Here is a 12742-nt window from a genome sequence, read left to right as displayed (position 1 = left end):
ATTCCGTGCCATACACACCCAATGTAAACTCTGAAATGGTCCAAACATTTTTCCTAAACTTTAACAGTAATTACATGAAAACTGTGCTAGCTATCAAAAAATGCCCAATTAGGAAAATAAACTCCAGCCTTTTGTCGACGTTTTAAACTTCAATTCATTTCTCTATGTTTAATTATGGCGAGTCACTATGGGCACAAAGGTGAGGTGTTGTTTTGCTCTCTTCACTGCGAAACCCCATTCAAAGTCAATGGGACAATTTCTCGCCGTTTCGCATTTTTCGGGAAAACAACCGGTCGAATCTCTTAGAAAAGTCATAGCTCACGATTCCCGATGTAAGCCGTACGTTTTAATGTGTTCTGACGTATGTGCTGGCAACGCTACAGGAGGAGATACAGTCCAAAGTTTTGGCTATAAGAAGAAACATAGCCAGTAAGCCCGCAGGAGAACATGAAGTGTGCTTGAAGCCACACTTAATAACAAATTAGGTCCAGACATTTGAAATTTCAAATAAAAACCTGATGTCTTCTGTGTAAAATGAGTGTTCCTGCCCCAGCATCATGGGACCTCTGCTTTTGCAATCACAGCGCTTGTTACTTTCATGTGACCAGGGTAAATAAATGATCAGAACGAGAGATGGTGTTTGGCTGAATTCTTCCGGAGGCTCTACCAGGCAATCAATATATGATTTACGAAAAAAAGATGTCTATTAATATTTGGTATTTTTATTTCCCATCAGTGCTGCTCAGAGTCAAACAACACTGATGGCAAAACTGGAGGCCCTGCAGTGCCACTTCACCTGGGATATGGAGCCCAACAAGAACAAACTTTTATGTCTCTACGAAAAGCTGGTGGACATCGGCACGGAGGAGGGAAACAGCTGGCTGGGTCACATCTACAACCTGCGGGGGTTCATTCAGTACAAGGTGGGCTCCACTGAAGACGCCCAGAGTTTCTTCAACAAGGCTGCAGAGGCCTTCAGCCAGACGAGAAATGCAGATGACGGTCCCTGGTTAGTGGTGAACTACGGGAACCTGGCTTGGCTCCACCACCACCTGGGAGACCAAGCAGAGAGCGAGGCTTACCTGTCAAAGGTTGACGCCCTGATGAAGAAATACCCACCACCATCGCAGGACGAGCTCCATGCAGAGACCTACGCTGAGAAAGCCTGGACCCTGATGAAGTTCAGCACAGACAAAGAGCTGGTGACAGATTACTTCCAGAGAGCCATCAGGATGCAGCCGGACATGGTGGAGTGGAACACCAGTCACGTCTTAGCATTATCGAATGCCTCTAAGTACTACGATAAAGAGCTGGCGGCTGACATCTTGGAGAAAATGAGAGTCGCCAAGGAACTGGATCCAGAGAACGTGTACCTTGCTGTTTTCTACCTTCAGCACCGTGCAAAGAAAGGAGAAGACGTTAAGGATGAAGCACGTGAGTTGGCCGAAAAGGTTTTGAGAAATCCTGTCAGCAGCTACAGTGGTATGAAAGCGATAATAAGGGTTTACAGAGAATATGTATCTATTGATGAGGCCATTGATTTGGCAGAGGAGGCTCTGAAACGCCATCCAGATGAGCGTTATCTGAAGAGATGTGCTGCACTCTGCTACAATTGGAAGATCGTGTTTTTCTATAACAAACACCTTAATCAAAGCATGAAAGACAGAGCAATCAGTCTCCAAGAGGAGGTGATTTCTCTCTACCCTCATTCTTCACTTCTTAAGAAAGTAGCCCTCGCAAATATACTTGCAAAATCTTACCGCGACATGGTTAAAGCTGAGCAGATGTACCAGGACCTGTTGGGACAAGATCTGGAACCTGCAGACAAACAGCTCCTCTACAACTATTACGGAAAATATTTAAACTACGATCGACATGATACAAACGAGTCAATACAGTTTCACATGAAGGCGGCAGCGATACCGGAGCAATCCTACTATCGTGAGAACAGCATCGAAGCTCTGGAGAAGATCAAAAAGAAAGGAAGGAACCCAATGTGTGGAGAAATAGAGAGGTTTCTGGAAAACCTGCAAGAGCCATAGTGTTGTTTTTTTTTTACAACACTGGTCCCAAATCTGGAGCGAAAAAAAATGCAATGCAAAAAGCTTTTGCATTACCTAAAAAAATGATCTGAAAATACTTTTGTAGTCAATGGGGGGAAAAAGGCGTGACAAAAATCCTTTTAAAAACCTTGTTAGTTGTTAAAAGTAGTACACTCGATTTGTATGACGGCTAAATCATTCAAGAACACTGCTCTTTTAAATAACATCCACTGTGGACATGTCTCAATGTCATTATCATAATTAAATATTACTTGGTTTATAACAATATATCCTGATCAGATGTTGTGTTTATTATATTCCTGTTATGTTTTCTGCCTCTTAGCATTGGATTTTAAGTTCATGTATTAGCGTTCATATTACTCCTCCCAGCAGTATAAGAAATCTGCTGTTCTGTATATGTTAAGCTGTGTCTCGGTTGTACACAATTGCCTTGTAATACTATTAAATATAAAATGTGTACACTAAGAAATCTTCAAGTTGTGTTTTTTTCTGGTAACTGTAAATGACACTCATGTACTCTACACAATCTTGCAGTACTCTACAGTGATGGATGTTAATCAAACTACAGCTCTTGAAAGCTACTGCCAAAGCTACTTTCTGGTGTATTAAACAGGACCCTGTCAGTGTGAAGTGGTCACCAAACAGTACCCAGGTTACACCTGAAGGTGGCAGCAGAGCAGCATAATGCAGGTGTCTCCAGGTAACCGCTGTTCATATCGACACTGTTCACATACACTTAATATATAAGCGTGTTTAAAACAATGCACTCTTAGTTAATATTTGAGTTGATGATAAATAAGGCTTCTAAAAAGGGCATTTAAAAAAAATACTTTTAAAATTGGATGTAATGCATATTTTTTGGGAATAATAACTTTTCAAAGTGGTTAATTGTATTTGTATATATTTATGATGTATGTATATATATATATATATATATATATATATATATATATATATATATATATATATATATATATATATATATATATATATATATACTTTAACTACGAGGGGACCACTGACGTACTGAGTTATTGAATATTTTTGTGATTTCTTCCTTTTTTTGCATTGCACCTTGTCGACTGTCCCTGCACACTCGTGTGCTCTTTTGTTTGTTTGAGTAAGTGATCTGGGAAGTCTGCATCTGAACATCTTTTAGACTTTATCAAACAGGCTAAACCTTAACTTTTTTTCTTTATAATGAAATTTGTATTCGGTAATTATGAGATCTGTTCTCATGAGTGTGAGCTCTTCACTTGTGATTACAAAACAGTGACACATTACTCAGAAGAGAAAATGTATTGAGTTATGTTTCAGTTTCATGAGATGTGGCTGTCGGTTTTCAATCTGGGGAAACAAAACTGAAGGAGAAGACAGATCACAACACACACAGATGCGTTCAAAGATTTCACAACACGTCAATATTTTTAAGAGATGGGAAGGTGCAGCCATACAGATAGGTATCTTGGGGTTGAATCTTTCTCCCCGTGTGACGTCATGTGCTGCAAGAAGAATGAAGAGAAAACATAATCACGACATTTCGTTGATGAGTCATCACACTTATTAGACTGTTGGCCTCCATTCCTGGAAAACGAAAGTCAAGGAGTGTTTTTAAAATACAGTAGAGACATTGACATGCTAATGCCCCGCCTCAGCATGATCATGAACATATAAAGCTGCTCAGCAACATGTCATCATTTCTACCTGAGAGACCAGAACAGCATCAAGAGCAGAAACCAGCCGCACTGACTTAGAGAAGTTACTGAGTTGAGAAAACAGCTACATGATGAGGTGAGAAGCCGTTCCTGCATTTCATATCATTGTTGGTGTAAATCATTAGTATCATTATGATTTGTTTAATATCTTATCATTGTGTCCTCGAGCCAAAGATTATTACCATTATCCTTCAAGACATTGGTGATGTATAAACTCTGCTGTTTAGTCCGATGTTTCTTTCTTCTTCCCTTTCAGTCAGTGTCACAGAGATTATGAACATACATATAAAAAGTCTGTCTTTTACTTAATAAGTATTACAGATCAGTTGTTTTCTTTAAGTTTCATCCCACACTTTCAAAAATATCATTCTGGTGGAGAAATGTTAAATGTATTTTATTTTCCATATTCATACTCATGTAATTCTGTGTTCTCCTCTGTGGCTCAGACCTTCCTTTCATTTTCTTCCTTCCTACCTTCCTTACCTCTTTCAAACATCTTTTCTTTCTCCCTTGGGTGGCTATCAAAGTTATTTTGTCATGCTCACTTTGGAGGAAGAAAAATGTTCATGCCACCAAAGTATGGACCACTCATGCCACTGATGGGTATGGCGCCCAGGACCACATCAATATTAATATTCTTTATCACTTTGTGTTGCGTCTATTTCTCTTTTTAACTACTGAATTCATCATAAAGTGCAGATTTCTTTTATCATTTACTAACACTTACATGATATTATTAATAATCTATAGTACGAATAGCATACTAATGAGTTACTGAGTAATAATGCTTTGCAAATGATGAATTCAGTGTTTAGTCGTGTACTTATTATAAAGTGCTACCGCTTGTTCTCCTCTGTGAATCACACCTTCCTTTCCTTTTCTTCCTTACCTCTTTCCGCCATCTTTTCTTTCTCCCTTCTGCCCACTTTTCCTTCTCCACCTGCCTGACTCTATTTATTCCTTACTCACCAGCAGCATCCTACCGTTCTTTATTAATTTATTTATTCATTACTTACTTCGTTCATCTTTGTGTTTTCTTTAAGTTATTGTTTCTTCTTGTCCTCCATGGTTTTTATTTTGTCTGTTCTTCTCTTTTCTTATCCATTCCTTCCCTCCATTGTCCCATTTAGCTCATCCCTTCCACGACGTCCATTTGCCTTCCTTTATCCTCATCACTTTCTCTTTCATCTTTTCCTTCTTTACTTACTTCCCTTTTCTGATCCTATACTTTTTCTTTCCAGCAGTATGTTGGTCCATATTTTTGTATTCCTATATTCTCATAATTCTTTCCTTATCCATTCTTTCTTTCATTATTCCTTCCTTATTTTCCATTCGATGCGCCCTACTCCATGTCTCATCCTCCCCTTCTATCTTACCTTACTTTCTTTTTTCCTTGCTGCCTTTCACATCAGACCCTTGTCACATACATGTCCATACACAGAACCTGTAGTGAAATTATTTTGTGCCAAGTTCAAAGAAGAAGCTAACAGATTATTATTTATTATAACGTGGGTAGATCAAATCAAGCATTCTGATTGGTTGAGATTGAGTCACAGGGTGTAGTTTATTCAGCCATAAAGTGCTGTACAACCTGTTTACATTTACCAGAGCGTTCCATATCAGTGCGCACTCAAAATAACAGGTCGATTTAAATTGTGCGACCGTTAGTTGTCATTTAAAGCTTGACAGTTACCAAACATGTCTAGCTGAGGGTCTATATTGCGCTTACACTATACGTATAATGATAATGACATAACAATGCTGCTCCATTAGGTAAGACAAGAGGGCAACCACTTTATTCTTGTCTCCCTTTTCCCACTCTCCCCTCTTTCCATTTTCCCCTCCACAATAAAAGCCCCAGCTGTAAACACATTTATTGCTATGCAACTGACACACATGGAACTCTACCCTAGAGACTATTTTCTCTAGGATATTGAAATGTGATACACAACGTTTGGTGGCTACAACTATTTTGTGCTGAAAGGCAGCTACTATTACTGTTGATAATGCCGCAGGTAACCGTATTATAAAAGCAATAAGGTACTCAAGGCAGTACTGTATCTATAATAATGTACACTTCAAGGGTGTTGTTAGGCCCAACGGGCAGCGAAGGTACATTATTCACGATACAGTACTGCCCTTTGTACCTCATTGCTTTATTATTTCCTTCCTGGACATTCCATTTTTCTTACTCCATTCCATTGATCCTCCCTTCCTCAAAAATGAAATGAACAATGATTATACAAACATAGCACGCCGCCGAGCATATTGTACAAACCTGGTGATATCTTTTAATATTTGTTATTTTTAATCCCCATCAGTGCTGCTCAGAGTCAAACAACACTGGTGGCAAAACTGGAGAACCTGCAGTGCCACTTCACCTGGGATCTGAAGGCCAACGAGACCAAACTTTTATATCTAAGTGACAAGCTGGTGGACATCGGCACGGAGGAGGGAAACAGCTGGCTGGGTCACATCTACAACCTGCGGGGGTTCATTCAGTACAAGCTGGGCTCCACCGAAGACGCCCAGAGTTTCTTCAACAAGGCTGCAGAGGCCTTCAGCCAGACGAGAAATGCAGATGACGGTCCCTGGTTAGTGGTGAACTACGGGAACCTGGCTTGGCTGCACCACCACCTGGGAGACCAAGCAGAGAGCGAGGCTTACCTGTCAAAGGTTGACGCCCTGATGAAGAAATACCCACCACCATCGCAGGACGAGCTCCATGCAGAGACCTACGCTGAGAAAGCCTGGACCCTGATGAAGTTCAGCACAGACAAAGAGCTGGTGACAGATTACTTCCAGAGAGCCATCAGGATGCAGCCGGACATGGTGGAGTGGAACACCAGTCACGTCATCGGGTTAGCGAGTGCCTTTAAGTACGGCGACACAAAGCTGGTGGCTGACATCTTGGAGAAAGTGAGAGTCTCTAAGGAACTGGATCCAGAGAACGTGTTCCTCGCTGCTTACTACCTTCAGCAGCGTGCAAAGAAAGGAGAAAACGTTAAGGATGAAGCACGTGAGTTGGCCAAAAAGGTTTTGCGAAATCCCGTCAGCAGCTACAGTGGTCTGAAAGCGATACTAAGGGTTTACAAAAACTACGAATCTATTGATGAGGCCATTGATTTGGCAGAGGAGGCTCTGAAACAGCATCCAGATGAGCGTTATCTGAAGAGATGTGCTGCACTCTGCTACAATTGGAAGATCATTTTATTCAGCGACAGTAGCCCAAAGAAAAGCACGGTAGACACAGCCGTCAGTCTCCATGAGGAGGTGATTTCTCTCTACCCTCACTCTTCACTTGAGAAGAAAATAGATCTCGCAAATATACACACAAACTCCAATCATGGCATGGCTAAAGCTGAGCAGATCTACCAGGACCTGCTAAGAAAAGATCTGGAACCTGCAGAACAACAGATCCTCTACTACCACTACGCAAAATATTTAAACTACGATCGACGTGATGAAAACAAGTCAATACAGTATCACATGAAGGCGGCAGCGATACCGGATAAATGTTTCTATCGATGGAACAGCATCAAAGTTCTGGAGAAGATCAAGAACAGAAGCAGGAACCAAATGTGTGGAGAAATAGAGGAGTTTCTGAAAAACCTGTAAGAGCCATAGTGTTTGTTTTTGTCTTTTACAACATTGGTCCTAAATCTAAGCGTCAGTCAGGTGTCAGGACTGTGGCAAGTCTGTGGCATTCCTGTGACAACTACTAGCTCTTGCATCTTGTGGCACCAACCGACATATAAGGAGAGGACAAGATATTATTTGATTTGTATTTCAAAAACGTTTTGATAAATAGTTTTAAATTAGATTAAAAAGGATGATTTATTTTCATTATTTTAGCCGATTGTTGTAAATAACTAAAAAAGTTATTATTTGGAATGAGTATATTTTGTTCCATTTTGTTTCAACACTATCAAAATCATATATGTATAAAATGAATGATTAACAAAAAAGTACAGCGAGGGTACTCAAAGTATGTTTACTGAGAACAGGGCTCAGTTGACTAAATTAAAATCAGAAATTACCTACTCAAGTACTTTTAGACATTTTAATTTATTTGTTATGTTATTGTATTTACTTGTGAGCCATGCTGCTGTAATCCTGTAATTTCCCTACTCAGGGACTAATAAAGGATTATTTAATCTTATCCTAAATATGATTTACGGAAGCTGACCTTAACACCAACGGGTGTTTCCAGGAAATGTGGCTCAATCCAACCAGCATGGCTTTAAAAAAAAAGTTATTCTTTATTCAACAATTGCACACGCACAAATTTGTAACATGTCAATAAGTGACAGCAAAATAAATTTAAACTAACATGCCAGAGGTGCCAAGCGAGTGACGTTCGCTTGCAGCTGTCCTGGCACTTGACTGACCACAGACTTGCCACGGACTGCCAGTAACCAAACGCTCCACCCTCATTATTTTCCTTCTCCACCTGCGTCACTCTATTTCTTCCTTACCCACCAGCTGCATCCTACCTGTATTGACTAATTTATTTATTTATTCCTTCATTTATCTGTGTGTTCTATTTCTGCCTTTGTTTATTTTTGTCCTCAATGGTTTTTATTTTGTCTGTTCTTCTCCTCTTTTCTTATTCATTCCTTCCCTCCATTGTCCCATTTACCTCATTCCTCCCACTGCGTCCACTCATTTGCCTTCCTTTGTCCTCATCACTTTCTCTGTTAGGTTTTCCTTCTTTACCTCTTCTGATCCTATACTTTTTATTTACAGCAATATATTGATCCATATTTTTGTATTCCTATCTTCTCATACTTCTTTCCTTATCCATTCCTTCTTTCAGTACTTCTTTCTTATTTCCTTCCTCTCCATTCGATGCGCCCTACTCCATGTCCCATACACAGAACCTGTAGTAAATTTGTATCGAGATCAAAGAAGGAGCTAAAAGATTATTATTTATTATTTCTTTGCTGGGCATTCAATGCTCCTTACTCCATTTCTATCTTCCTCCCTTCCTCAACATGACGTGAACAATGATTATTCAAACATAGCACGCCTCCGAGCATATTATATGAACCTAGTGATGTCTATTAATATTTTGTATTTGTATTCCCCATCAGTGCTGGTCAGAGTCAAACAACACTTGTGGCAAAACTGGAGAACCTGCAGTGCCACTTCACCTGGGATTTGGAGCCCAACAAGACCAAATTTGTACGTCTCAGTGACAAGCTGGTGGACATTGGCACGGAGGAGGGAAACAGCTGGCTGGGTCACATCTACAACCTGCGGGGGTTCATTCAGTACAAGCTGGGCTCCACCGAAGACGCCCAGAGTTTCTTCAACAAGGCTGCAGAGGCCTTCAGCCAGATGAGAAATGCAGATGACGGTCCCTGGTTAGTGGTGAACTACGGGAACCTGGCTTGGCTGCACCACCACCTGGGAGACCAAGCAGAGAGCGAGGCTTACCTGTCAAAGGTTGACGCCCTGATGAAGAAATACCCACCACCATCGCAGGACGAGCTCCATGCAGAGACCTACGCTGAGAAAGCCTGGACCCTGATGAAGTTCAGCACAGACAAAGAGCTGGTGGCAGATTACTTCCAGAGAGCCATCAGGATGCAGCCGGACATGGTGGAGTGGAGCACAAGTCACGTCATCGGGTTAGCGAGGGCCTTTAAGCACAACGACACAGGGGTGCCGGCTGACATCTTGGAAAAAGTAAGAATCGCCAAGGAACAGGATCCAGAGAACGTGTACCTTGCTGCTTACTACCTTGAGCAACGTGGAAAGAAAGGTGAAGATGTTAAGGATGAAGCACGTGAGTTGGCCGAAAAAGTTTTGAGAAATCCCGTCAGCAGCTACAGTGGTCTGAAAGCAATACTATGGGTTTACAGAAACTGTGTATCTATTGATGAGGCCATTGATTTGGCAGAGGAGGCTCTGAAACAGCATCCAGATGAGCGTTATCTGAAGAGATGTGCTGCACTCTGCTACAAATGGAAGATCATTTTTTCCCGTAACAATCGCTTAAAGCAAAGCATGGTAGACAGAGCTGTCAGTCTCCATGAGGAGGTGATTTCTCTCTACCCTCATTCTTCACTTGTGGAGAAAATAGACCTTGCAAATATACATGCAAAGTCCAATCACAACATGGCTAAAGCTGAGCAGATGTACCAGGACCTGCTAAAAAAGTGTCTGGAACCTGCAGACAAACAGGTTCTCTACAACCAATACGCACAATATTTAAACTACAATCAACAAGATGAAAACAAGTCAATACAGTATCACATGAATGCGGCAGCGATACCACAGCGATCTTACTATCGTAAGAACAGCATCAAAGTTCTGAAGAAGATCAAAAATAAAAGAAGGAACCGAATGTGTGGAGAAATACAGAGGTTTCTGGAAAACCTGCAAGAGCCATAGTGTTTATTTGCAACACTGGTTCTAAATCTGGAGAGAAAAAAAATGCAATGCAAAAAGCTTTTGCATGACCTAAAAATAATTGTACTTATTAATTGATTAATCGTATCCTTTAAAAGGCTGCAAGTTTTTACATGTTTTAGTCAATGGTAAAAAAAAAAAAAAAGGCGTTGAAAAACCTTGTTATTTTTTAGAAGTAGTACACTCCATTTTTATGACGGCTGAATCATTCAATAACACTGTTCTTTTATATAATATCCACTGTGGACATGTCTCCATGTCATTACCATAATGAAATAGTACTTTGTTTATTACAATAGATCTTTATAAGATGTTGTGTTTATTATACTCCTGTTATGTGTTTTTCTCCCTCTTAGCACTGGATTTTAAGTTGATGTAAGAGCATTTATATTCCTGCTCCTAGCACTATATGAAATCATCTTTTCTGTATGCCTTTGGGTTGTGAAATATTAAATTATCTCACCATGTAATAGTTAATTTGATGTAAACTGAATATTACAGCCAGATGCAACTGATTGAATGCATAGAAAGTGTCAAGCTGTGTCTCAGTTGTACACAATTGCCTTGTAATACTATTAAATATAAAATGTGTACACTAAGAAATCTTCAAGTTGTGTTTTTTTCTGGTAACTGTAAATGACACTCATGTACTCTACACAATCTTGCAGTACTCTACAGTGATGGATGTTAATCAAACTACAGCTCTTGAAAGCTACTGCCAAAGCTACTTTCTGGTGTATTAAACAGGACCCTGTCAGTGTGAAGTGGTCACCAAACAGTACCCAGGTTACACCTGAAGGTGGCAGCAGAGCAGCATAATGCAGGTGTCTCCAGGTAACCGCTGTTCATATCGACACTGTTCACATACACTTAATATATAAGTGTGTGTGAAATAATGCACGCGAAATTAATATTTGCGTCTGTGACAAATAAAGAAATAAAGATTAATTGTATTTTGAACAGTATTTTTTACTTGTTCAAACATGTCAGGGAAAGCAACAACATATTGTATGTGTGTGTGTGTGTGTGTGTGTGTGTGTGTGTGTGTGTGTGTGTGTGTATATATATATATATATATATATATATATATATATATATATATATATATATATATATATATATATATATATATATAAATAAATAAATAACTTTTACAATCTGGCATACTGTTGCTAATTTGACAGGTAGGCTTATACCTTCTGCCTACCTGCACAGCGGAATCAGAATTCTTAGGAATGAAGAATCAGAATTCTTAGAACTGAAGAACCTGCTCTTCAGTTTTTTTCAATTGCTAAACGACAGTGGGCACAACTGGAGTCAGGTGTGCAAAACTCTAACTACAGTCTGCACTACCAACAGTCACCTGACCAACAGTCACCTGAGCTAAACAGTTCTCATCACCTGCAAAACTCATTCCAAGCAACACAACTCTTAACACATGGCTCAAAACACGCTCAGTGCAGCCAAACACTATGCACAACCCTCACTGAGATAACACACACTGTCACTCAGAACACACTGAGAGGAAAAACACCAGCATCAAACACCAATACAGAAAATACAAACTTTTCATCTTTACAGTTTGAACTATTTCAGTGACTTCATACAAAGTAATATTTTCTTCAAAGAAAAGTGAGTGACATTCTTTCCAAAATGAGTCTTTCTGAGCTCTACCTATATATATATATATATATATATATATATATATATATATATATATATATATACATATATATATATATACATATATATATATATATATATATATATATATATATATATATATATATATATATACATATATATATATATATATATATATATATATATATATATATATATATATATATGTGTGTGTGTGTGTGTGTGTGTGTGTGTGTGTGTGTGTGTGTGTGTGTGTTCACTAACAAGTCTAAAACAAGACACCTGCTTAGCCTTTTAGCTGAAATTTCAATCAGCAGTGTTTGAAAGGCACAAGGCTGAAATCTATTCCGTTTGAATGTGTGGTTCACAGTTTTGACAGCAGTGTATTAGCAGCAGTGTTGTGCAGGTTGTGGTTAAAGTCATGGGATAAGTGTGTTGAGTTTTGAAAACTGTGTTCAAGCAATGGAAAACAAACTAGAGTTTGGTCCACATGAACTGCTGCTGTGCAGACTGAAGTTAGAGTTTTGCACATGTGACTCCAGTTGTGCCCACTGTCGTTTAGCAAACAAAAAAAATTGTAAGACCGAGAGAGAAGAGAGCGAACATCTCCCTTATAAGGAAGTGGTGTCATGTGACTTCATGCCTTATGAGGCGCAACAGCGCCTCCCTGTGAACAAATGAATTTACACGCATCCATACAGTTATCAACTCTCAACACATTTACAGTTTTTTTCGTTTGCTAAACGACAGTGGGCACAACTGGACTACTTAAAACTATTACAAAATGCAGTAAATAATCTTAGAGCTTAAAATATAATAATGTAATATAGTGAAATTCCCTGCAGTTGTGTCACCTGACTTACTTACTCTTGACTTTTGCAATGTATTTCAAATTAATCA

General features: G+C 39.4%; 2 protein-coding genes and 1 pseudogene across 2 annotated transcripts; all 3 read left to right on the top strand.

Annotated features, from left to right (window-relative positions):
- The first annotated feature begins 802 nt into the window (after nucleotides 1–802).
- On the top strand, nucleotides 803–2488 carry LOC137801636 (interferon-induced protein with tetratricopeptide repeats 1B-like). The gene has a single exon (XM_068598958.1). The coding sequence runs from the start codon at nucleotides 804–806 to the stop codon at nucleotides 2040–2042; it is 1239 nt and encodes a 412-aa protein (XP_068455059.1). The 5' UTR covers nucleotide 803; the 3' UTR covers nucleotides 2043–2488.
- A 1361-nt stretch (nucleotides 2489–3849) lies between these two features.
- LOC137801637 (interferon-induced protein with tetratricopeptide repeats 1-like) lies at nucleotides 3850–7396 on the top strand. The gene is made up of 2 exons (XM_068598959.1): nucleotides 3850–3854; nucleotides 6100–7396. Exons 1-2 carry the CDS (start codon nucleotides 3850–3852, stop codon nucleotides 7394–7396), a joined length of 1302 nt encoding a protein of 433 aa, XP_068455060.1.
- A 715-nt stretch (nucleotides 7397–8111) lies between these two features.
- Nucleotides 8112–10180, top strand: LOC137801635 (interferon-induced protein with tetratricopeptide repeats 1-like; annotated as a pseudogene).
- The last annotated feature ends 2562 nt before the right edge of the window (nucleotides 10181–12742 follow it).

The sequence above is a fragment of the Clinocottus analis genome, unplaced genomic scaffold (genome assembly GCF_023055335.1).
Source record: "Clinocottus analis isolate CAN_PGR_092001 unplaced genomic scaffold, fCliAna1.0.p SCAF_410, whole genome shotgun sequence".
NCBI classification, from domain to species: domain Eukaryota; kingdom Metazoa; phylum Chordata; class Actinopteri; order Perciformes; family Cottidae; genus Clinocottus; species Clinocottus analis.
Note: the sequence above shows the minus strand (reverse complement) of the source record. Positions and strands in the feature narration are given on the sequence as shown.

Bases quoted from the DNA above. Each gene is read 5' to 3' on its own strand.
- LOC137801636 (XM_068598958.1), top strand. From the start codon at position 804: ATGGAGCCCAACAAGAACAAACTTTTATGTCTCTACGAAAAGCTGGTG.